Here is a 24,902-nt window from a genome sequence, read left to right on the forward strand (position 1 = left end):
GACCCTAGTGGTTTCCCATGCCCACCCCGGCGCCCGTCAGCTCCGGGCTGACAGTGCCCAGGCTACCCTGGAGCCACCTGCCATGTGGAGTCAGATCCAGGCTAAGCCCTTGAAACCATCAAGCGCCTGGATGTTCCCCTTTCCTGAGTCCTGGGCTGCTTGCTGCTTAGTCACTCAGTCGCGTCCAACTCTCTGCAACCCCATAGCGTGCCAGGCTCCTCTGTCCATGGGGATTCTCCAGGTAAGAATACTGGAGTGGGTTGCCATTTCCTTCTCCAGTGGATCTTCCTGACCTTGGGCTCCAGTCCTCAAACCATGAAACCCCCAAGACACAGACAGGGCAGAGAAGAACGTGGTGAGGGGCGTGGCTGTTCCCCTTGCTGCTATAGGGGCCTCCAGGTGCCCCGAGCACACGGGCAAGGCTCTGTGTGGCTGTGCGGCTCAGACACTGTCTGTGAAAGGGCTCAGAGGCCACCCCGAGGTCCCGAAGGCCCTGGCTTTATTGCAAGCTGGGCCACTGTGCTCTTCCTGCACTCAGAGAAAACAAGTCTCCTTCCCGCCCACCCCTGGTCTTTCTCTCTCTTGGGATCCAGCTCAAGAGCCTTCCTTCCTGTGGTTCTGCCATTTTCTCATCAGCTGGTGCCCCACGAGCCTGCACCAACCCTGTGCAGCGCACACCCCGGTGGCCGATTTCCTTCCTGATCCACTGTGTGCTCCCAGCGTGTTCTAGAAACACTAAGCCGTGGGCTCAGAGATGTCAGTGTGCATCAGAATCACTGAGGGAAAGGACGGCTGGTCATTTAAAAGTAGGGCAGCCGGAGGGGTCCATGGAATATGCTGTTGGAAACAGTGGATATTAAAAAGTTTCCTGGGGGTCAAAAAGTTTTAAAGGGTTCCTTAGTCAAATATTTGGGATGCACAGAATCACATGACTGATAATTATTTTATTGCAGAATTTCTCAGTGCCTTTATTGGTCTTAGATGCTGAACCTTCAAGTAGGTGGCAGCACGCTATGCCATGCTTAGTCGCTCAGTCGTGTGCGACTCTTTGTGACCCCATGAACTGTAGCCCGCCAGGCTCCTCTGTCCATGGGCATTCTCCAAGCAAGAATACTGGAGTGGGTTGCCCTGCTCTCCTCCAGGGGATTATCCCAACCCAGGGATAGAACCCAGGGCCCCCACATTGCAGGTGGATTCTTTACCATCTGAGCCCAGGGAAGCCCATGAACACTGACTGGAGTGGGCAGCCTTTCCCTTCTCCAAGGGATCTTCCCGACCCAGGGATTGAACCGGGGTCTCCTGCACTGCAGGCGGATTCTTTACCAGCTGAGCTACCAGGGAAGCCCAGCACACTACACAGCTTTCATCAAATGTCTCTGGCCAGAAATCCACCCCACTCTTCCTTTCTACTCCACAGAGAGTCCTGCAGGACTGTGGTCCCCCCAGAGGAAACCCCACTAGGAAATAGCCATCTTAAGCGCTCAGTAAAACTCTCTTCCCCAACTAGTCTGCCATCCCCTCCATGGCAGGATCCCTGGCTTCACTTTTCTGTTGTGTCCTCCTGCCTACTCACCCCCACCCCCTCCTGAGTCTTGGGACACAGCATCATTCATTATTATTTTCTTTGCAAGTACTCCGTGGTTAGGCACTGAAAGCTCTCCACAAAGCCTCACTGGCTTCTTCAAGAACATTCTCCAAGTTCCAGTTCCACAGCTGGCCCTGGTGACCAAGGCTTCCCTCCGAGTCCCACCCCTTCCCCGGCCCTGAGGTCACTTGGCCCGGCCCCCAAGTTGTTGCAATGCCAAGGTTCTGAGGAGCCTTCTCAGAAACAATCACGCTTTCCAGTGGATCGTTTTTTAGCACTTAAATGCTGCTGGAGCCTTCACAACAGCCCCTTTAACTGGCAATTAGGGGGCCCCTTGCCAGGGTGAACTGTGCTGCTCGCAGAGCACATCACAAAGGGCTAATGAGCACTTTACACCATGTGGGAAAAGAAATGGAAACGGCTGCTCACCGTCAGGGGGACTGAAGCCGCCTCTCAAAGGGCCACACTGGGTGCACAGCTGCCTCAGCTCAGGGGATGACAGGCTCCGGAGAATGAGCGCAAACCCTGGTGCACTCCTGGTACACCAGGCACCACCTGAGCCCTTGACATCTGTGGCAGCCCTAGGAAGCAACTGTTGCCATCATTATGCCCATTTCACTGATGAGGAAACCGAGGCTCAGAGAACCTGCTCACATCACAGCTCATTTCCCAGATGGGGATGCACAGAGTGTGAGGCCAGCGTTTACACTCTCAGCCACTGCGCCCTGCCGTCACATGAGTCAGATAACTTCTGATCCCACCGCAGAGTTTCCCATAATGCAAGCACACGTCCACATCCCTATGAACACCTGGGTTCTCCGAGTCTGTCTCTTGGGAAGGCAGCACTGGGGCAGGGAGTAAATCGCTTGCAGTGAGAGAAAGAGGGAATGTGGGGGTGTGAGCTGGGATGGGTAGGGAGACAGGGCTCCATGCAGCAGTGAACGGAACAAGATGGGAGTGAGTCACTGTGCAGTAGAAAAACACGCCAAGTCAGGTGCAATGGGAAAAAAATGACCCTCTTCTGTGCTGCTGTTTTTTATTAATATACAACTGCAGAGTCATTTTTGCTTCTGCACACGACATGCATGTGCACAGGTGTGTGAATGTGTGTGTGTGTTGACAATCCTAGGCTGCAAATGTTTGGAAATAAGGCAGAACCTGGCTGAACAGGGCAGGGGGCAGCAGGAGGACTCCTGCCTTTATCTGCAGGGTCACAAGTGAAGTTCCAACTAGAGGATGTCTGAGCACGTCAGTCTGATGTCTGCTGCTGTGTCAGCTGCACCAGAGCTGGCCAGCCCAGGACTGGGGCCTGCAGCCCCAGGGGCCAGCTGCTGGTCACCAGCTCTACAGGGCCCCACCTGGGTACCCGAGAGATGCGGGCTGCCGCTCCTCAGAAGGTTCGCAATCCCAGCCCATTTCCCTCTCTTGGTGCAAAATGTTTTCCCACAGATTCCGTCCATCACAGGAGTCAAGAGCAAGCAACCCCACAGGCTTGGGGCTCCCAGGGGAGCTGACAGGGTGGGCTGTCCCTTTAAACAGTGGACAAGACTTCTCTCCTTCCTCTCCAAGGATGCTCTCCCAAGTCCCCTACCCCCAGCCCCAATCTATCACCCACACGGTGGATTAACACAGTGCTAGCCACCAGGTGGCTGCAGGAGGCCCGAGGCACTCGCCTCTGCCTCGCAGGTCTTACCACCTAGATGGGGAGTCACAGAAAAGGAAAATACAACCAAAAAAACAACACAGAAAAGGAAAATACAACCAAAAACACAACACATACTTAAGCATCAAATGACAGAATGCATGCCAATGACTCTGGACTCCAGGGAAAACTTCCTGCATGGCTGGATGGGAAAGCAGGACCCAAGGTCTGCAAGCTGCTTCCTGGGGCCCCAGGAGGGTTGCTCCAGCTCCTTGGACCTGAGCTGCCTCTTCCGTACCATGAACATTGGACTAAATTAGTGATTCCCAAGTCAGGGTGGGGGCAGGAAGTGAAACATGAGACATTGGGAGAGTGTTTTACATTACACAGAATACTTGAAGACCAAAGGACCCCAATGGCATCTCCTGGGCTAAAACAGGGGTTTCCGGCAGGCTGGCTCCTCTTGGTCCCTCAGATTTTGAGGGTGACTTGGGTTTGCTTGAGCAGAGAATTAGTAGGACTCAAGTGCCGATGGAAGTGGTGGGGGAGGGCAGGGCCCAAGGAGAAACAGCCCTGTCCTGACACCTGCATGTGCAGGTGTGCGTGCATGCATGTGTGTGTGTGTTGGGTGGGGTGGGGGTGGGTGGTTCGTGTTCAGCACCAAGGACAGCACCCCCACATGCTGGAGTGAAAGACAGTGATGGACCTCCAATGTTTCAATCCCTCCTGGGTGGCTCTGTGGTAAAGAATCTGCCTGCCACACAGAAGAGGCAGGTTCAATCTCTGGCTTGGGAAGATACTCTTGAGGAGGAAATGGCAACTCACTCCAGTATTCTTGCCTGGAGAATCCCATGGACGGAGAAGCCTGGCGGGCTACAGTCCATGGGGTTGCAAAGAATCGGACACAACTTAATGACTGACTGAGTGAGTGAGACAATAGAAAGGCCAGAGGCAGGAGAACAAGAGAGCAGAGACCAGAAGAAAAAGCCTCCTGAGTGGCACCCGAGATGAGTTCAGGAGCAGACAAGGCCACTCCTTTCTTTCTGGAATTCTCCTGCCTGTTTGTCCAACCTGTCCCTTCTCTTTCTACCCTGTCTTTGAATTAGGACCCAAAGGCTAGGGAGGAGAGGGAGACAGTTACTAAAGTCTGTAGCCAAGTACATTTCTCCAGTCTCTTGGCTAATTAACCAGGCTTCCTTCATAGCACAGTCCAGTAAAGAATCTGCCTGCAATGCAGGAGACCCGGATTCGATTCCTGGGTCAGGAAGATCCCCTGGAGAAGGAAACGGCAACCCACTCCAATATTCTTGCCTGGAGAATCCCATGGACAGAGAAGTCTGGGAGGCTACAGTCCATGGGATCACAAGAGTCAGACACAACTTAGTGACTAAACCACCACCATCACCACCAGGATTCAAAGGTAACACGGGGACTTCCCTGGCATTTCAAATGTTAAGACTCCATGCTTCTGCCACAAGGGGCCCAGGTTTGATCCCTGGTCAGGGAACTAAGATCCTACAGGCGTGGCCAATAAATAACTAAATAAAAAATTTCAAATGGTAATATTATTAGTACCTATCCTAGACTGGGCTACAGCAGAGGCCACTTCTGGCTGGCTGCCTGTCCAGCATCTGCTGAAGGAATAGGGTCCCACTCAGCTTGCCCCATACCTGTGTGCAGAGAAATGATCCCATCCTCCAAGGCTCCTCACTAAGAGGCCTTCTTGGAACTCCCCAGCCCCCAGAGATACCTCCCTTTCCTGCCAGCACCAGACAGGACCACAGAAGGGCAGGGAGGAGAGGCTTGAGGGCCCAGGGCTGACCTGGGAGGTCCGCAGAGATGCTCCCAGAGTGACGACGTGGATGGAGCTGGGGGGAGAGCAGGGGGGTGCCCTCCCTTGCCTCACCAAACAGTTCTGCCCTCTCGGTTTTCTACATGAGATTTGCTTGAAATATTGTGATGAAACAAAAGGTTCTGTACTTAAAATTTTTTAAGTGAATTGTAGACTCACATCTTGGAGAAGGCAATGGCACCCCTACTCCAGTACTCTTGCCTGGAGAATCCCATGGATGGAGGAGCCTGGTAGGCTGCAGTCCATAAGTTGCAAAGAGTCAGACACAACTGAGCGACTTAACTTTCACTTTTCACTTTCATGCATTGGAGAAGGCAATGGCAACCCACTCCAGTGTTCTTGCCTGGAGAATCCCAGGGACGGCAGAGCCTGGTGGGCTGCCGTCTATGGGGTCGCACAGAGTCGGACACGACTGAAGCGACTTAGCAGCAGCAGCAGCAGCAGATTCACATCTAGTTGTAAGAAATTTTAATAGAGATTTCATGGCCCCAGTGGCTCAGATGGTAGAGAATCTGCATGTAATGCAGGAGCCCCGGGTCGGGAAGATCCCCTGGAGGAGGGCATGGCACCCCCCTCCAGTATTTTTGGCCTGGAGAATCCCGTAGACAGAGGAGCCTGGCGGGCTACAGACCATGGGGTCAAAGAAAGTCAGACACAGCTGAGTGACTAGCACAACACACATGCATGTATCCTTGATCCAGTTTCCCCAGTGGGGAAGCTTGTAGCAGAGTCCAGCTCAGCATCACATCCAGGGTACTGACGGCGGTACTGTCAGGAAGCTGAACATTTCCACTGGCACGAGGGTCTTTCCTGCTGCGCTTCTGTACCCACACGCACTTCATCCTGTGCCCTCCCGTAACCATGGAGAACTGCTAACCTGCTCCCTGTTTTTATAATTGTATTGTTTTGTTGTTGTTTAATCGCGAAGTCGTGTCCAGCTCTTTGCGACCCCATGGACTGTTAGCCCGCCAGGATCCTCTGTCCCTTGGATTCTCCAGGCAAGAATACTGGAGTGGGCTGTCCTTTCCTTTTCCACTTGGCATTTTAAGACTGGGATATTAGTGAAATATGTAACTTTGGGGGGTTGGCCTTTTTTCACGCTACACAATTCCCTGGAGATTCATCCATGTTGCTGCGTGTGTCAACAGCTGATTCCTTTTGATTGCTGAGTGCCATGACGGATTTAACTATTCACCTGTTGAAGGACATCTGGATTGGTTCCAGTTTGGGGCTATGATGAATAAAGCTGTTATAGACATCTGAGTACAGGTTTTTGTGTGAGCCTAAGTTTTCATTTCTCTGGGATAAACACTCAGGAGAGCAATTGCTGAATCATATGGTACTTGTAGGTTTAGTTGTATGAGAAACTGCCAAACGGTTTTTAGAATGGCTGTACCACATAACATCCCCCCCAGCTATGTGTGTGTCATCCAACTTCTCTGTATCTTCACCAACATTCAGCGTTGTCACTTTTTTTTTTTAATTTTAGCCATTCTGATAGGTGTATAAAGAGCTACCGTGAACATCTTCCTGTGTGCTCATTTGACAGCTTTTCCATTCAGTTCAGTCGTGTCTGACTCTCTGTGATCTCATGAGCTGCAGCATGCCAGGCTTCCCTGTCCTTCAGCAACTCCCAGAGCTTGCTCAAACTCATGTACCTTGAGTCGGTGATGCCATCCAACCATCTCATCCTCTGTTGTCCCCTTCTCCTCCTGCCTTCAATCTTTCCCAGCATCAGTGTCTTTTCTCAAAGTATTGGAACTTCAGCTTTAGCATCAGTCCTTCCAATGAATATTCAGGATTGATTTCCTTTAGGATGGATGGGTTGGATCTCCCTGCAGCCCAAAGGACTCTCAAGAGTCTTCTCCAACACCACAGTTCAAAAGCATCAATTCTTTGGTGCTCAGCTTTCTTTATGGTCCAACTCTCACATCCATACATATGACCATACATGACTATTGGAAAAACCATAGCCTTGACTAGATGGACCTTTGTCAGCAAAGTGATGTCTCTGCTTTTTAATATGCTAAGTTTGTCATATATCCTCTTTGGCGAAAAAAATCTCTCTTCGTATATTTTGACCATTTTCTAATTGCACCGTTTTCAATGCTGAGTTTTGAGTGTTCTTCATATATTCTAGATGTTTCTCCTTTGTCAGATACATGTTTTGCAAAAATCTTCTCCCCCTTTGTAATCTGTCTCTTCCATGCTCTGAAAAGGGTTTTTACCCAGAGCGAGAGTTTTTCATTTTGATGAAGTCCAATTTCCCATCTCAGTGTTGATATTTACTGATCATCTTCATTCTTTCACTTTGAAATCTTCGCAATTCTTGGCATGACACATGATTTTTTACTGTAATCAGGACACTTCCGTGTTATGTAATGAGACTCTGAATCTCATTTAAATCTTCTGTTTTAGCTGGCTTTCTGTGGTACCACTCTGGCAGGGAAAAGAAGGGCACAGCCTCATGACAGCCAGTGGGGGCAGAAGTCCAGGGGGCACCCATTGCAGCTCAGTAGAGATGGGAGTCCCAGGGCTCCACACAGCCCCTACTGACCCTGCTATGTGGCCTCAGGACCACCGGGCAACAGTGGAAATCCCAACTCCTTATTAGAACCTCCTCTGACACATCTTAACAGGGACGGGAGAGGCATCTCTATCCCACTGAGTGACGGTGGGCATCCAAGCCCCCCTCTGCAGGGCCATGGGGGGAGGCGAGGGGTTTCTTACCAGCCAGCAGGGATGAAAGTTGCAGCTTCCTACTTGACCTTCACGGACACCACCCTGGTGAGCGGGTTCGGGGGTTTCATTACAGCCCAGAGGAAGGGGAAATCCAGGCTCCTGCTGGGTCTCTGCTGGTGAGGGTGAGGGCGGGACCATGGTTTTTCCTGGGCTATTAACTTTTCTGTCTTGCTTGGTCACCCTTTTCCTAGACCTAAACTTGGAGAAACAGTCTTTTGTCGGGACTTAAAAAAGAAAAATCCATGTCCACTGGCATTTCTTGATTACTCGCTTCTTCAGCTTCAAGTCTGGGAGACAGGAGGCAAGAAGGAAGCCCAGGGAGGTCACTCCTGTGGCATCTCTCGGGTCCCAAGGTCCCAAGCAGTCTGCCTCCTCTCCACCTTTCAGAATTTTTGGTCTGTTTTACATAGAATGGCCAGGCTTTTAGTTGTACTTAGCAGAAGGAATATAGAAAAGAACATCTATTCTATCTTCCCAGAAGTGGAAATTTAGGTCTATATTTTTCACAAAACATTTTGATGTTAAGTCTAGTCATCTCCTCATTTTTTCAGAGGGGAAACTGAGGCCACAGTGAGATGATGTATCTCACCAGTGATGAAACAGCAAGTCAGAGGTACAGGGACAGGGACTCACATCTCCTAGCTCCAGTCAGATGCGGTTACCATGACAGCATGGCCCATCCCCCTACAAATGCCAGCCACCCTGCAGACAACAGCTCCCTTCCTCTCTGTATTTACAAATGCTTGGGCTTTGGATTGCTGCTTTCCACTTGAGAAAGCCTTCTTTCTCTACCCAGACACTAAGTACTCTGAGGGCAGAGAGCAGGCCACACGGCTCATCCTGTTTACAGTGGGCGCTTGGTGAATGTTTGCTGACTGTTCTCCCTATAAGAGTCAGTCATTAATATTGTTGGGTCAGTGTTATACCCTGGTTTCTCCAGATGAACTGGAGCCAGACGTCACCGCAAGGTTGGGGACAGATGGCATCTTCTGAAAGAGAGAGGCTCCCATGCTGAGAGCAGCGGAGGCTCACAGATCACGCTGTGTGAGGGAATGCAGTCCATACTGACGACGCTCCCAGCAAAGCAACCCAAGGCAGAGCCTGGGAGCCACCGTGTCCTGCCCCACACTTCTTAGCCCTGTGATGTAAGTGCCTGTCCCCGGCCCCACTCGACCCTCCCTGAGAACAGAGACACGCCCATCGCATCTGCCATCCCGGTTCCCAGCACGGTGCGTGGCACACAAAGATGAGGTGCTAATTGGGTCAGTGGATGAAAAGCGATGCACGAACCATGACAGGAACGAGGATCTTTAGCTCCGAAAACAGCCTTGCCATGATGTGCTATGGGGACGGAGGCTAAATAGCCACGGACAAAGGGAATCAAACCATCAGCTGGAGTTACGAGGAGGTGGTTTAGGCTGAATCAGAGACACTGTTATCAGTGGAGCTGCCTCACATGCTCTGAGACGCCTTTTGAAGCAGGGAGCTCCCCATGTCTGGAAACCTCCAGCAGCTCAATGGACACACCAGGTGGAGGGTGGAGGTTCAGGGCGGCAGAGGCGGGGGGTGTCCCTGCACTGCAGGGGTTGGATAAGGTGACCTCTGAGCTTTTTCTCATCTTGAGAGCCCACGCCCTGAGGGTCCACTGGACGCCTGCCTAGCTCCGGATCCGATGTGGTGGAGATCGGGGAAGAGGAGGTCAGCCACAGCCCCTGGTGAGTTTCCTCTAGAAGTGGGGCATGGGAGTCCTTCTAGCCAGTCACCACACAGTTCTGGTTTCCCCATTTCTGGCACGTAGTAGCATTATACTATTTAGGGTGTTCATGGTTGGGAGGCGCCATATGACTAGTTCTGGGCAACGGGTTAAGAGTGGAAGTGATGCGTGTTATACCTCAGTTGGAGTGCTGAATTGCCAATGCAAGACTCTTTTTTTGCCCTGTGCCATGATGACTGGTGAAAATGGCAATTGCTCCACCAAGCTGGGTCCTGAACGGGAGGTTTAAAGTTACTGAGATTCAGGACTGCTTGTTACTACAGCAGTTCCTGGACTCTCCTGACTGATACAAGAGGACAGACTTTACCTGATGGACACCAGAGAAAATATGATATACAAGGTAGACACTGGGTGGGCTGACACCAGGTCAGCATCTCAGTGGGGCACGAAGACACCTCCGCATTCACCATCCTCACCCCTCTCCACTCTGGTAACACGTGGTACTAACCAGCTACTCCAGCTTGCTCTCTCTTGCCTCCCTAGCGTCCCAACGCTATGGCCAGTGTAAGTCTCTGCTGACGCTGCTTCTTCTCTCTTCTGATTCTTCTCTCTTCCCTTTCATCTCGTCCGACATCCTACCCATTCCTGAAGGCTCAGATCAAGTCTCACAGCCTGCAGGCATCTCCCTACCCTCGGAGACTAACAGGACCATTCCTCAGAATGACTACAGCGTCTGTGGTCAGGGCATCTCTTTGGTAGGAGCAGAGGACATATTGTGTGTGCCTTTAGCTTCTACTCCACAACAGGTAGTGAGCCGGAAGGCTCCAGCTCATGTGTGAGCCAAGCTCACAGCAGGTAATCAAGACATGCTGAGTGAGCAGAGAGCAGTGCCATGAACCTACACATGGTATTTCTTAATTATCCATAGAAGCTGATTAAAAATCTAGCCACTTTGACTCAGATACTGTTTGTACTAACGAGTTTTTAGACTGATTCTGAACAAGATACTCTAATTCCTGGAGGGCAGCAAGATGGCTGGCAGAAAGCCCCTTCTACCCTTTTCCGTGGGCCAGAGATAAGTGGTACATTTGACATTCACCAGTGCCTACCACTGTCACCTCCCGGGTCACAGTCACTGCGGACGCCTAGGATACACCTAACCTGCAGGTTGGCAGGGCTACCAGGGGAGGTGGAGGAAAGAGCAGAGAAATCAGGAAAATCCAGATGCTGCTGATGTGAGCCACTATTTGGTCCCACTTCATGGAGACAGCGGGTGTAAACAATGAAAGAGGCTTTCAGAGAGGCTGAGAGAAGGCCGTGCAGCCCAGTGTCTCACGTGTGGAAGGGGCACTGGAGCGTGTGCCACACCCGGGGCAAGGCCTGGCTCTCCTGACCCTGGGGACAGGGCTCTTTTCACCCTGATGCTCCAATCTGCGGTTGGGCACCACGCTGGAACAGGCGAGTGGCCTTCTCTCCTTCTTTCCAGGGAGTGAGGGGTCACGGGCTCTCAGCCAGGACTCAGGACACATTTCTGACACACCCCCACCTTTCCCAGGGCTTCGCACAAACCTGTCTGGTAAGATGTGTGCTCATCAGGTTCCCAGCAAAGATCCCGTCCCTTGCTCAACAGCCAACACTGTGGTCCAACCAGTCCTTTGGTCAGAAAGTCCTTCTCAAGGTCTAATCAGAGGTCTTGCTGCTGTCGTGCATATCAATTTCCCTTCCTTGGCACTTCTGTGCTGATGGAGAAGAGCTATTTGTACCTGATTTCACAACAGCCTTTCATACACCTTCAGCTTCCTTTCCCAAATGCTAAGTCTCAGTCAGAGATGTCGTCTAAATGCACTGGGACACACGCTCTTAATCCAGGTGCTTTTCTCTAAGTCCTCTCCGGGCACTTCCCCTATTACAATAAGAAGGTGGAAACTGTATTCCGACCTCCTGAGTAACTGACCAGGTGATGGATGAGCTCTCTGGGAAAGATGCTGCCGGGATGCCAAACAGTCCCCAACACAGCCCATCCCCAATGGCAGGCAGTTGTCAGGCCTCTTCATGGCTACATGGAGCCCATTTTTTGTTCTGGACTCTCCGAACCCCCTTCCTCCCATCTCATGGGTCTCTGCCTACCCTGGCTTACTTCTACCACGTGCCTCTGAAAGGGTGCAGAGAAGGCAAGGGTTGGTTGGTTTGTTTTCAATTTTTTACATTAATTAAAACAACAAAAAATAATCCCAGTGCTAAACTAATCCCTAAATGGGGCCTGCCCTCGGCCTGTTTAGGCTTGTGGTCTGAGACTCATCACCACACAGCTTCCTGGGCAGAATGCAATGCTTCAGCACCCTCCTGCCAGCCCTACTGTTCTGGGCATAGGTGGCCAAGGTGTGGCAGTCAAGGAAAGTGCCAGAGCAGCCAGCCCACCCAAGCTACCTCGATTGAGTCTCAGTTTCCCCCTGAAGTTCTCCCCAGGAGGACAGTAGAGCCAACCATCTTCCCACATCTGAAAGCTCAGCACAGTTGCTGTGGCCAGAGGGACAGGGCTGGCAAGGGAATGACTGCATAGACCAGCGCTGAGCCATTGCAGGAATCATTACTGAGCACCCACTGTGCACCAGGCCCTGGGCCAGGGGTGGTCAGAGATGTAGAGGCAGCCCTGGCGTCCAGCTCAGGGCTGGCCAGCAGGCTGAGGGGCAGGCAGATATTTCCATGGAACATCCCAACCACAGCATGGATTAGTATGAGGCAGAGGGTGTCTGCCTGGGTGAGAGGGTGCAGTGAGGAGGCCAGTGGGTGCTCACAGGGCTAGGAGGCGTCCCGATGAGCTGGTCCAGGACTCCTGCCTCTGCTGGACCAGGCTGAAGGGGCTTTTGAGGAATGTCTGGGCAGCACCATCCCACCAGAGCCATGCCCCACAGAGGCACTCTTCAGTGGGCAGCTCCATTGGGGGGCCACCCCAGGGCAGGGTGAGCAGGGTGGGCAGGGGCCCTGCCTCCGGCCAGCAGTGGGGCTTTTCTTGTGATACAGTTCCTTAGAGGATGCTGACCAGCTTCGATCCCTCCACCAGAGGGCGTCAGAAGATGGCTGCTTCACGGACGTCCCTGGTGGTCCAGTGGTTAAGACTTCCCACCTTCACTGCTGGGGTGTGGGTTCTATTCCTGTTTGGGGAACTGAGATCCCGCATACCTCGCAGCCAAAAAAAATGTTAAAAAGATGGCTGCTTCATGAGGAGACACCAGAGGCTCCTGGAGATGAGGCCCAGAGTGGATGCAGGCCTGGCAGGAAGACGGACATGAGCCAGCATGGGCCACGGGACACAGGCAACACGAGAGAGAGGGCAGAACCATGAGAAGGACAGAGGCCGACCCAACACTGCCGAGCCGCCACGCCAGCTCTGAACACGCTCCTGGGCTGGGGGCAAGAAGGACTTCCATCCTGCCAACACCACTCTACTGTCTGTACCCTTATCAGCGAAGTGAAAGTCGCTCAGTTGTGTCCGACGCCTTGCGACCCCATGGCCTGTACCATCCATAGAATTCTCCAGGCCAGAATACTGGAGTGGGTAGCCTTTCCCTTCTCCAGGGGATCTTCCCAACCCAGGGATCAAACCCAGGTCTCCCGCATTGCAGGTGGATTCTTTACCAGCTGAGCCACAAGGGTACCGTCATTAACTGTGTCACTAATGTCTACATTCAGGCCTTTCATCACCAAACCAAGGTTCTCCTGACTTCAGGAGACCTCATTTCAGTCCAACTCCTGCCTCTCCAGGCACTGCAGCGCTGTGTGCAGCACCACGGGCCATCCAGGAGGGCCAGGCCACGAAGCCCGCCTGCCTCGGGACATCAGGGAGTAAAGCGGGCTTATATTCTGAGAGCCCGCCTCCTCTCCTGGCGCTCCCTGCTACAATGGACCTATGCTCAGCTCATCCTGACAAGAAAGGACCTAACACGCGCCTTTACAGTTTCTTCTTTAACTTCAGTTGCACTTGATCTTGCATTTCATTCATCCTCTGCTTACCCCAAGCCAACTGTTCAGCTGCTTCCCAAGGTGGGACTGAGGGGCAGCTGGTCCTCACTGTGCCAGGGTACCCCCTTGCCACAAGTCCTGGCCCTGGTGAAGGAGGATGAGAAGGTTGGACGGCATCACTGACTCAATGGACAGGAGTCTGAGCAAACTCCGGGAGACAGTGGAGGACGGGGAAGCCTGGCATGCTGTAGTCCATGGGGTTGCAAAGAGTCAGACACAGCTTAGAAACTGAACAACGGGCCAAATCCCCACCCTCTCTCCTTCGGTGGGGGGACACCAGCTGTGAAAGGACAGCTCAGCATGAGGGAGGCAGACGAGAAGCACGTGGGAGGATAACCGTTCTCTCCCCGCTAGAAACACGTATGGACTGATGGGAAAATGGGGCCATAGAGGGAGAGTAGGGACAAAAGAAGATAAAGGAGAAAGGACCAAAAGGAAGATTCCAGAAGATTCCAGAAACAGATACCTACTAACAGAGAGCTGTTTTTTTGGCCTCTCATTTACCAGCCTCTTCTGTCCCCATCCAAGACTTCCAACCCTCCCCTGAAGCCCTCTCTCTGATTCTTGAGTCCTCAAATCCAAGACTACCTTTGCCACTGATGAGTTAAGGGGATCTTCATGTAGGAAAGCCCAGATACTAGTGATTGGTGCCCCTGACATGCCAAGTCTTAGGCCAAGAGCTGGAGGGGCTCAGGAATATAAACAGGGTCCCTGACCAAGCATCAGCAGTCTAGTGAGGGGGACAAAAGACTTCCTCAGGAGGATACCTACTACAGGAAGAGAAGGAGAAGGGCCAATGAGGGGACAGGGCAGGCGAGAGGCCTGGGGTCAAGTCCCAGCTTGGTCAGGTCAGGACATCTTGTAGACCTAGCTTCTTTGTCTACAGATGGCGTGGAGAAGCTAGAAGGACCCTCAGAGGCCATCGAGCCTTCTGGTTTCTACACAAGGAAGCTGAGGACAAAAGAGAACTGCCACCGAGTTTGTGGCAGAGCACCTCACCCAGGCTGCACACGGCGAGCTACCTAAGAATCAGCTGGACCCGCACGTGCCAGGCTGCACACGGCGAGCTACCTAAGAATCAGCTGGACACGCACGTGAAAGCTGCGCAGAAGAGCTGTCCCCCTGCACCACGGCACAGCAAAGCCCGACACCTCTCTCAGGACAGACCACCTTCCCTCAGGAGAGAACAGAGGAGAGCTGGTTTCATCAGGTGCACGCACTGAAGTCAGACACAGGCAAGTGGGCCCGGGCAATGTGTCACCGCAGCCGTTCAGGAACTGGGAGCGAGCTACTACTGAAGTCCGTGCACCTCCCTTATCTCTCTGGACAGGCACAGCGTGAGGCTGGGCTGTGGGCTGGGAAGAGATGCACGGCGTTTTCAGCCTCCGACTCCACCATCTCCCACCATCTCAACAAGGACAGCTCGACAACCAGCGGGTATGCTGGACCCGGGGGGTCACCAGGGACAGTTCTCAAGGAGCAGCTGCCTCCTTCCCTCTAGGACCCGCTCGGGGGTTCTCTTGGGATCTCACAGGGAAGCAGCAGGGGGCGAAGTAGGGGGCTCCAGCCTGGTTCCAGGACACTGGTTGGCTTCCCTCACCCCCACGGGCTGCCCCTCCAGGTCCTCTGCAAACCTGGAGCAGAAGTCATCTCCGAAGTGCCCCACCAGCACCAAAACCCTAGGAGACCTATTATTCATAGGCTCCATCACCAGTGCTGATATGTGAGCCTCCACTTCACTCCTTTCACTGCTGAATAATATTCCACTGAAGCTGTAGTATCCATCACTCACTTCACTCCTGTGTTACATTACACTCTAAGGACTTTTCTTGCATCATTTATCCATTCCCCTCTCAATGGGTCATGAGTTGTTTGCAGATGTTTGTTATTATAAATAATGCTGCTACTGAAAATAAACCTTATGAATCTATGTGTTCTGGGGAGTGGAGGCTTCACTGTGGGCTGGATATTCAGGGAGAACTTTCCAGATGGCAGACCACACTTCCTGTGTGCCATTTCCTGCTCTCCCCACATCTCTACCTCTAAGGAGCACCAAAGTGAGCAGCCCAGGACCCCAGACACACATGACCACGATAAGCCCCTGCCAGAGCATAGAGCTGGTTCCCTACCTGCTGTGGAGGCGTTCGTCCTCGGGAGAAGGAACAGCTGCTGTCCAGCTGCTCACTGCAGTCTGCCGTCCACTGCAGGGGAGAAAGGAGTGGTCAGTGATGGTAGGACACACAGGCTCATCCTCACTCTGCCCTGGCCCCCCACGCAGGGTCCCGCCCTGCTGAAGTATAGCGGGTATGAAATCCTGCTCGGCCATGTCCAACAACAAACCCTTCTCTACCAGCAGGTGCTAGCTGGCATCTCCAGATTCCATGGAGGTGACCCTTTGGCATATGTGTGAGGAAGCAGACTCATTTTCCTTTGCCTAAGCCCACCAATGTGATAAAGATCCAGCTACATTCCAAAGCCAAACAGACACCACCCAGGGTAAATAGGAGTTTTAAGAAAATGGCACCATGTTTGACCACCCTGCTTCAGCCATACCAGCCCCTACAGTGTCAAGAAAGTGAAAACGGCTAAGTTGTGCCTGACTCTTTGCTGAACTACACAGTCCATGGAATTCTTTGGCCAAGAATACTGGAGTGGGTGACCTTTCCTTTCTCCAGGGGGTCTTCTCAACTCAGGGATCGAACCCAGGTCTCCCGCATTGCAGGCAGATTCTTTACCAGCTGAGCCACAAGGGAAGCCCAAGAATACTAGAGTGGGTAGCCTATCCCTTCTCCAGCAGATTTTCCCAACACATGAATTGAACAGGGGTCTCCTGCATTGCCAGTGGATTCTTTAACCAACTGATCAGGGAAGCTCTTACAGTGTCAAGGTTGGAGCTAAAGGTGAGGCACGTATGTGGGGATCATCCCATACACCCAGCCCCCAAATACGGTGGATTTGTGCACTGACAAGAGGGTACGGCATCGGGGAAGAGCCCCAGACTGGCCATCAGAAGCCCAGCTCAAACCCAGTCCCACCACCGACCTCATGAGAGCTCAGGGGCCTCTCGGGCCCCCACGGTGGTCTGACCACCAGCAGTGTGACCGTCCTCAGAGCCTGCCACACAGGGGGTGTTTGGTCCCACCCTCCACCAGCTCAATCACTCTCTGAGGGCAGGACCTGTCTTCCCCATTTGGATGAGCCCTCCAAGGGAAGTTTAAGAGCCACTGAAATCAGTGTTATCTCCCAGGCTCCACTTTGTCATCGATAATATGGGGACAGCAAGACTGGGTGACTCTCCAAAGGTGGGAATGAAGGGTCTTTGTAAGCCATAAAAAAATCTATACATAGGCCTGGTGGTCCAGTGGGAAAGAATCCTCCGGCCAGTGCAGGGGACGTGGTTTCAATCCCTGGTCTAGGAAGACCCCACATGTGAAGGGACGACTTAGCCCTTGTGCCTAAAGCCAATGCTCCACAGCAAGAGAAACCACTGCAGTGAGACGCCTGCTCACAGCAACTAGGGAGTAGCCCCAGCTCGCCGACTGGAGAAGGCCTGCGTGCAGCAATGGAGACCCAGAGCAGCCGTAAATAAACACATCTAAAAAAACAAACCTATGCATAGATCCTGAGTAGTAGTACCAGTACAGCTCTTCCACTATAATGAGCTATCCAGGTATATGGAGGTGCTTGTACTACTGTGTTAAATGTGAGGTAGGCTCTCCAGCTTATGTTGAACACCAACCTCAAACTACAACCTGTATGAGTCACAAAAACCAGAGGAGCCCAATCTCTGTTTGACACACTTGGTCAGAACTGTGAGTGAGTGTGGATGGCTCAAGGCCATCACCAACCTGCATGTGTAAAACCTTGGCAAGACACACCCTCCAGACTGTGGGTCAAGGATGTGACTTTTGTATAAGAAAGACATTTTATTACAATGCTGATGATATAGGCTGGTACAAGTGTCCTCTACAGTCGTGTTGGCCAATAAATAGGAACCACAGATGTAATTTTAAATGATTAGCCAGATTTAGAGAAGGAAAATAAAAAGGTAAAATTAAATTTAACAATCCATTTACTTCAATAATTACTTAATATAAAATTTATCAATAAGATATTTTATATACTTCTCTCCATACTAAGATTTTGAAATCTGCTTAGAGCTTGTCAATTTATTTTTTATTATTTATTTAGCTATTTATTGGCTGTGCCATGTGGCATGTGAGATCTTAGTTTCAGACCAGGGATCAAATCTGTGCCCACTGCATTGGAAGGGCAGAGTCTTAACCACTGGACTACCAGGAATTCCAGAGCTTGTCAATTTTTCAAGTGCTCAAGAGCCATACATAGCTAGTGGCTGTCATATTGGACAGTCCAGCTCAGTTTAAAGGAATAGGTAAAGGCCAGGCACCAGTCCCCAAAGAGTGTGCCCTCCAAGCTGCTTCCTGCTCATCCCTGCTCTGTACTGCAGAGGGGCTGAACCCTGCAGACTCAGGGGCTTCCAGTTGGGTTGGCCCAATGGCAGACAAGAAGAAGAGAGGGAAGCCCTGAAGTCTCTCCCCCTTCTCTCTGTGCCTCAGGCAGTGTTACCAGCAGTGACTGGGTCTCTGCAAGGCTCCAGCCTCACCAGATAGGCTTTCTGTGCAAGACCCCTAACCCTGGGCTCTGGCAATACTGTCTCCACCCTTTCTGCCTCAGGCCTAAAGGAGGCGATGGCTTCCTGTGGTTGTCTAGTTTCTCAGCTCTTTTATCATTTGGATAATCAACTCCCTGGGTTAGATTCCCTCTGTCTGGATACCTGTAGTTTCAAAGCATCTCTGCAAAGATATTTATTAAATTATAGGGGGAAAAAAAAAGAAAAAACATGAGAAGTCCATCAGATACCACCTTAAACCAAGTGATCAAGGATAACATCATCTGTAATAAAACATATAACCACCATGGACTTCCCAGCATAATGCCCTGAGAAGGGCCATGTCACTCTTGAGGGATTCTTGCCAAAAATGCACAGAGTCAATCAGGCAACTCAAACTGATGAAATTTCCAAAAAATAAATGACCTTCAAAAGTGTCAGGGTTGTAGGGATAAGAAAAGACCACAGGAGTGCCACAGGTTGGAGGAGAATAAGAAAGCAAGACAATTTGATGCAAATTTGGATCTTGGAACATGAAAAGGACATTAGTAGATACACTGGTGATTTTTGAGTAAAATCTCATTGTGCCAAAGCTAATTTCTCAGTTTTGATCATTGCACTATGGTTACATAAGATGTTCATATTAGGGAGCAGGCGCATTGGAACACCTGTACTATTTTTGTGCATCTGCTATAAGCCAAAAGGAACTTCAAAGCAAAAAGTAATCCAGAGACTTCCCTGACAGTCCAGGGCTTAAGATTAAGATTCCATGCTTCCACTGCAGGGGACATGGGTTCAACTCCTGCTTGGAGAACTAAGATCCCACATGCCGCATGGCATGGCAAAAAAAAAAAAGTAATCCACGTATGTATATATGTGTTTAGATATATACATTTGTAAAATACCTGGACTACTATAAAAACAATCCCTCTGCTTTACTGCTTCCCATACTTGAGAGGTGTCTCTTTTCCTGGCTGGAGCCTGGCTGAGAGCAGGGAGGGTGTTCAAGATGCAGAGTGACTAACAGCCAGGGGAGAACTACATGCCACACGCCTCGTCCCATCCCAGGACAGCCTTGCAGAGACAGGCTTCCTCCCCTGGGGCATCCCAAACACTTCAACCCCAGCCGCACACCTGCCAAGGTGACACCCCCCAGAACAGTGACCCGAGGGTGGGGACACCTCCCGGGGTCAGCGTGATCCCTGGCAGGGCAGAGGAAGGCAGCGACACTGGCTGTCCAGACAGGCAGGCACAGAGGGGAGGCTGAGTCTTCTGCACAGCCACGTGCCGCCTCAGCCCCCTGGATGAGACGTCTCTGCTTTGTCAGAGGTCACCCTCAACTTTACAGTGGCCAACCTTCCCGAGGGCCTCTGCTGTGGGACCTGCACCCAGCGCTCCCTTCACAGGAGAAGTGAGATGCCCAGGAACAGTAAGACAGGGAGCGGGGATACAAGGCTGAGAAGAAGGACAGCGTGCTCTCGAAGGATTCTCTGGGGAAGGAAAGCAGTCAAGCCCAGATCCCTGGAGGAGAGTGAGCCCGAGTGTGGACCCAGCAGGAGAATACCAGACAGCTCAGGGGCAGGGGGTAGCAAGCAGGACCCTCCCACTAGGCAGTCAGAGCCTCCTCCTGGGTGCACAGGGGGTGGAAGGCTTGTGACGGGGTGGCGGGGGGGGGGGCGGGGGGAGGGCGCTGCGGGGAGGGGGAGCATCATCAGTGCTATGTTAGAAGGCTGAACTGGCCGGGAGTGTGGGTGTGGGGAGCCCACTGGTCAGGAGGCTGGCGTCCTGAGTCGTTCGGGTCTCCACTGGGAGAGCAGGCAGCCATGGAAATGGAGTGGCTCTGAGAGCATCGTATGGACAAGCAGTGAGCAGAGGGCTGATGTGTGTAGGAAAGCTAGCAAGAAAGCAAAGTCCAGAGAAACCCACCCCCGAGACCCAGCTGTGGCCCTGGGGAAAGCTGTTGGAGGAAGGTACAACTTTCCTGAAGCCCTCAAGTTAAAGTGTTAGTTGCTCAGTTGTGTCTGACTCTTTGTGGCCCCCTGGACTGTCGCCCTCCAGGCTCCTCTGCCCATGGGATTCTCCAGGCAAGAATACTGGAGTGGGTTGCCATTTCCTCCTCCAGGGGATCTTCCCGACAGGGGTTGAACCTGGGTCTCCTGCATGGCAGGAGGATTCTTTACCCTGCACTTAGCACCGGAAGCTGCACCCACTGGGCCCGTGTGGCACCCCACCTCCAACTCCCCAGCCACATCCACACTCTGCTGCTGCCTGAAGCCCCTGGGAGCTCTCCCTTCCCTGCTCAGGGCTCCCCACCATCTGCTGGGATTCTGCTGCCCAGCTATCTTCTTCCTGCTTAGGCTGAAGCCACCACCCCCTCCGTCCCCTTTGCCTTTAATGAGCTACTGCCTAGAGAAAACACAGGCCTTCCGGGAACCGTCTTTATCTGCATGAGATGATTCCAGAACAAGAGAAGGGCCCCCTTGGGGAACACTCTCCTCGGCCCTGCCCCCATGCCTGGGTCAGCCCAGCGCATTTCTCCTCTGGGGTGAAGGGTTTAGAGCTGGGAGCAAGTTCCCTGGGGGGTAAGGTGGCCCCTCCTGAAAAGGTTGTGGAACACAAAGAGGCAGGAAAGGTGGGAAATCTGTGTACAGGGGAACACCAACCATGGAATTCACAGAGTGGTTTGGGGTCTTCACCATAACTGCTAGAGGCACAGATGTATAGAACAGACTTTTAGACTCTGTGGGAGAGGGAGAGGGTGGGATGATTTGGGAGAATGGCATTGAAACATGTATTATTATATTACATGTATTATCATTTAAGAAAGGAATCACCAGTCTAGGTTCAATGTAGGATACAGGATGCTTGGGGCTGGTGCACTGGGATGACCCAGAGGGATGGTATGGGGAGGGAGGTGGGAGGGGTGTTCAGGATTGGGAACTCATGTACATCCGTGGCAGATTCATGTTGATGTATGGCAAAACCAATACAGTATTGTAAAGTAAAATAAAAATAAATAAATAAAAAGATGAAATAAAGACGGCACAGGGTTAAGGTTTAACAAATAAAGGCACACAGATGGTTTATTCTGTACTCAAAACAGATGCTTCTTCTATCTGCTCTTATCAGTGATTCCAAATACTTCATGCTAAAAGAATCAAAATCTGCTCTCAGTCACTTGCTCGCCAGGATGGACAATATCTGGGGAGCAGACTTGCCGGAGGACAGAGGACACCACTGAAGGTTGAGGGAGGAGTAAAAAGAGAAAAGCCCAAGGTGGGGAGGCTGCAGGAGCCCCCTTTTCAGTGGTGTTTGAAATCCTTGGACTTGCCCTTCCAGCATGGACGTGGATCAAGTGCAAGTTGCTCAGCTTTATCTGACTCTTTGAGACCCCACGGACTATACAGCAATTCTCCATGGACCTCTCCAGGCCAGAATACTGGAGTGGATAGCCTTTCCCTTCTCCAGGGGATCTTCCCAACCCAGGGATCAACAGCAGGTCTCTGCAGGCAGATTCTTTACCAGCTGAGCCACCAGGGAAGCCTGGACGAGTATCAAGGGCAGAGTCAAACCAGCAGGCTGAATCAGTAGGAGGAGCGGAAAAGACCAGCTGATAAAACTGCATCCATGTACAAACAGATGTGTACATAGGAACTTAGTCTATGATAAGGACAGTGTCTCACATGAGGGGAGGGACGGACCATCAATAAACACAGGGACTGAGACAACCAGCGAGCTAGTGAAGGGAAAATGACCCTAGCGTCCGCCTCCTACCACACATGGACAACACATTCCAAGTTGGTTAAAATCCAAGACGCAAGTTTTAAATTCCATCAAAGTCTAAAATTTTGTGTTAAAAAAAAAATTCACAAACACAAAGACAAGTGAGAGGTCCCTTGCAATATGTATAGCAAAGGGTTCCTCACCGGGACATACAAAGATTTCATTTAAACCGAGGCACGAAGACTGCTACATACATGAACATTTACCCCACACAGATTCCCAGGCCTGTTTATTACCCCCAACTTTGCAAACATGGAACTTGAGACAAAGCATAGCTAAGTAACTGACCCAGGGAGACACAGCCAAGAGAAAGGCAAAATGAGTAAAAGGGATAAACAGGTATTAGTTCAAAGAGCCAGTGAAGATGTTGGACACTAAATGTATTTATGATCATGGATTTGATGCTGAACCAGAAATTATTTTACTGTCGTCAAATATAATTTACACTTTAACTATTTTTAAGTGCATAATTCAGTGGCATTAAGTTCATTCACTTTGTTATTCAACCAACACCAACATCCAGCTCCAGTACTTTTTCATCCCAAGCTGAAACTGCCCCCATCAAACAGGAACTCCCCACCCCACTCCTCCAAAACCCTGGTAACAACTTTTCTACTTTCACTCTCTACGGATCTGAGTATTCTACAAGCCTAACAGAAGTGGGATCAAGCAGTATTTGTCCTCTGTGTCTGAATGACTTCTTTTGGCATAAAGTCCTTAAGGTTCATCCATGCGACAGAATTTCCCTTTTTTCTTTTTCAAGCCTCAGTAATACTCCTGTATGTATGGACTGTATTCTGTTCATCCAATCATTCACTGATGAACAAAAGTGTTTCCCTTTTTGGCTATGGTGAATAATATGGCTGTGAACATTCTGTATAAGCATCTGGTCAAATACTTGCTTTCAATTCTTTTGGGTATATACCCAGAAGTAGAACTGCTGAGTTATATAGTAGTTCTATGTTTAATTCGCTGAGGAACCTAGAATTTTTTTTTTTTTTTTTTTGGTGTTAAAGGACATTATTGGGGAAACAGGGCAGTATAAGGTCTATAGAGTAAATAATAGTATTGTATCTGCGTCATGACTATGTAAGAGAATGTCCTTGTTCTTTGTAAATACACATTGAAGCATTTAGGGATAGAGGGGAAATCCCTCCATATACAGAATCTATTGATCAATTGCTCTATCAGGAGGAGAGAGAATGCAAATGTGATAAAATATTAACAAGTGGAAAATCTGGGTGAAGGATGTACAGGAATTCTTTGTTTTATTAGTATAATTTTTATGTACATCTGAAATTATTTCAAAGTGAAAAATTATTTAAAAAGCCATCTCATCCAGGACTTCTTAATCAAGGGGGTGCCAAGACCACCTGGGGTGGGGAAGGGGAGCGATTTGAAGGTCTAGTGGGAACCGCTGCTCTCACCCAACACCCTCTTTTCCTGGTGAGGGGCCCGAGAGGAGAAGGGGCTTCCTCACGGAGCCCAGGCATGGGACAGCCTAAAGGTGGGGGCTTCGGGAAGTCAAGAGCATACAAGACCGCTTCCTCTGTCCTCGTGCATGGTCTTACTGACCAGGAGAGGGGGGCCAGGGGAGGCAGGAGTGGAGACTGCCTGGCAGCTCACTCTCTCACCCACAGTGACACTCCAGAAAAATCTTGGGGTGTGGGGGTGCTCGGAGAGGATGCGGCCCCAGGGCTGAGATTTCAGAGGGAGAAAACCTTTTCCTCCAATCTGAAGACAAACTAACAAAAAACTCAAGCAACTTTTCTATTGTGGAGGCAGCTTAATGCAGCGTTTAGGATTCTGAGTTCTTTTTCGTTTCTTTGCTGTTTTTTTGTTTGTTTTTGGCTGTACAACCAGGCTTCCAGGATCTCAGTTCCCTGACCAGGGCTTGAACCCAGGTCCAGCAGTGAAAGCGCCGAGTCCTACACTAGACCGCCAGGGAATTCCCAAGAGCCTGAGTTCTTGAAGCAGCAAGTCTGAGTTCATATTCCTGTTCTGTCTCTTAATCTGTCACCTTGGGCACGTCCCTTCCTTCCTCAGACTGTTTCCCTTTCTTGTAATAAAAAAGAGAAACTGCCACAGCACAGGTTAAGGGTACGGCACCTGCAGCACGTCCACCTGGTTCGAACCGCAGACTGACCACGTGCTCACTAAGTGGCCTTAAGCAGTGTATTCAACCTCTCTGAGCCTCTGTTTCCTCCCCTGTAAGCAGGCAACAATAGAGCGTCTTCTTCACAGCATCACTTCGCTTCACTTCACGGCAAACAGATGGGGAAACAGTGGAAACAGTGACAGACTTTATCTTTTTAGGCTCCAAAATCACTGCAGATGGTGACTGCAGCCATGAAATTAAAAGACATTTGCTTCTTGGATGAAAAGCTATAACCAACGTATACAGCATATTAAAAAGCAGAGACATTACTTTGCCAACAAAGGTCTGTCTAGTCAAAGCTATGGTTTTTCCAGTAGTCATGTATGGATATGAGAGCTGGACTACAAAGAAAGTTGAGCACTGAAGAATTGATGCTTTTGAACTGTGGTGTTGAAGACGACTCTTGAGAGTCCCTTGGACTGCAAGGAGATCCAACCAGTGAATCCTAAAGGAAATCAGTCCTGAATATTCACTGGAAGGACTGATGCTGAAGCTGAAACTCCCATACTTTGGCCACTTGATACAAAGAACTGACTTGTTGGAAAAGACCCTCATGCTGGGAAAGACTGAAGGAGGGAGAAGAAGGAGGTGACAGAGGATGAGATGGTTGGATGGCATCACCAATTCAATGGACACGAGTTTGAGTAAACTTTGGGAGTTGGTGATGGACAGGGAGGCCTGGAGTGCTGTAGTCCATGGGGTCGCAAAGAGTCGGATATGACTGACTGACTGAACTGAACTGAACTTCACAGCATTGTTATGTAAAGTAAATGAGT

General features: G+C 50.8%; 1 protein-coding gene across 2 annotated transcripts in view; it reads right to left on the minus strand.

Annotated features, from left to right (window-relative positions):
* Nucleotides 1-24,902, minus strand: part of CTIF (cap binding complex dependent translation initiation factor) — a 324,153-nt gene that overhangs the window by 214,668 nt on the left and 84,583 nt on the right. For both annotated transcript variants that reach the window (XM_040264524.1, XM_040264525.1), the window contains exon 3: nt 15,685-15,756. In XM_040264524.1, the coding sequence (XP_040120458.1) occupies nt 15,685-15,756 (72 nt within the window). The remainder of the gene's footprint in view (nt 1-15,684; nt 15,757-24,902) is intronic.

Source organism: Oryx dammah, unplaced genomic scaffold, assembly GCF_014754425.2.
Source record: "Oryx dammah isolate SB20612 unplaced genomic scaffold, SCBI_Odam_1.1 HiC_scaffold_22, whole genome shotgun sequence".
NCBI classification, from domain to species: domain Eukaryota; kingdom Metazoa; phylum Chordata; class Mammalia; order Artiodactyla; family Bovidae; genus Oryx; species Oryx dammah.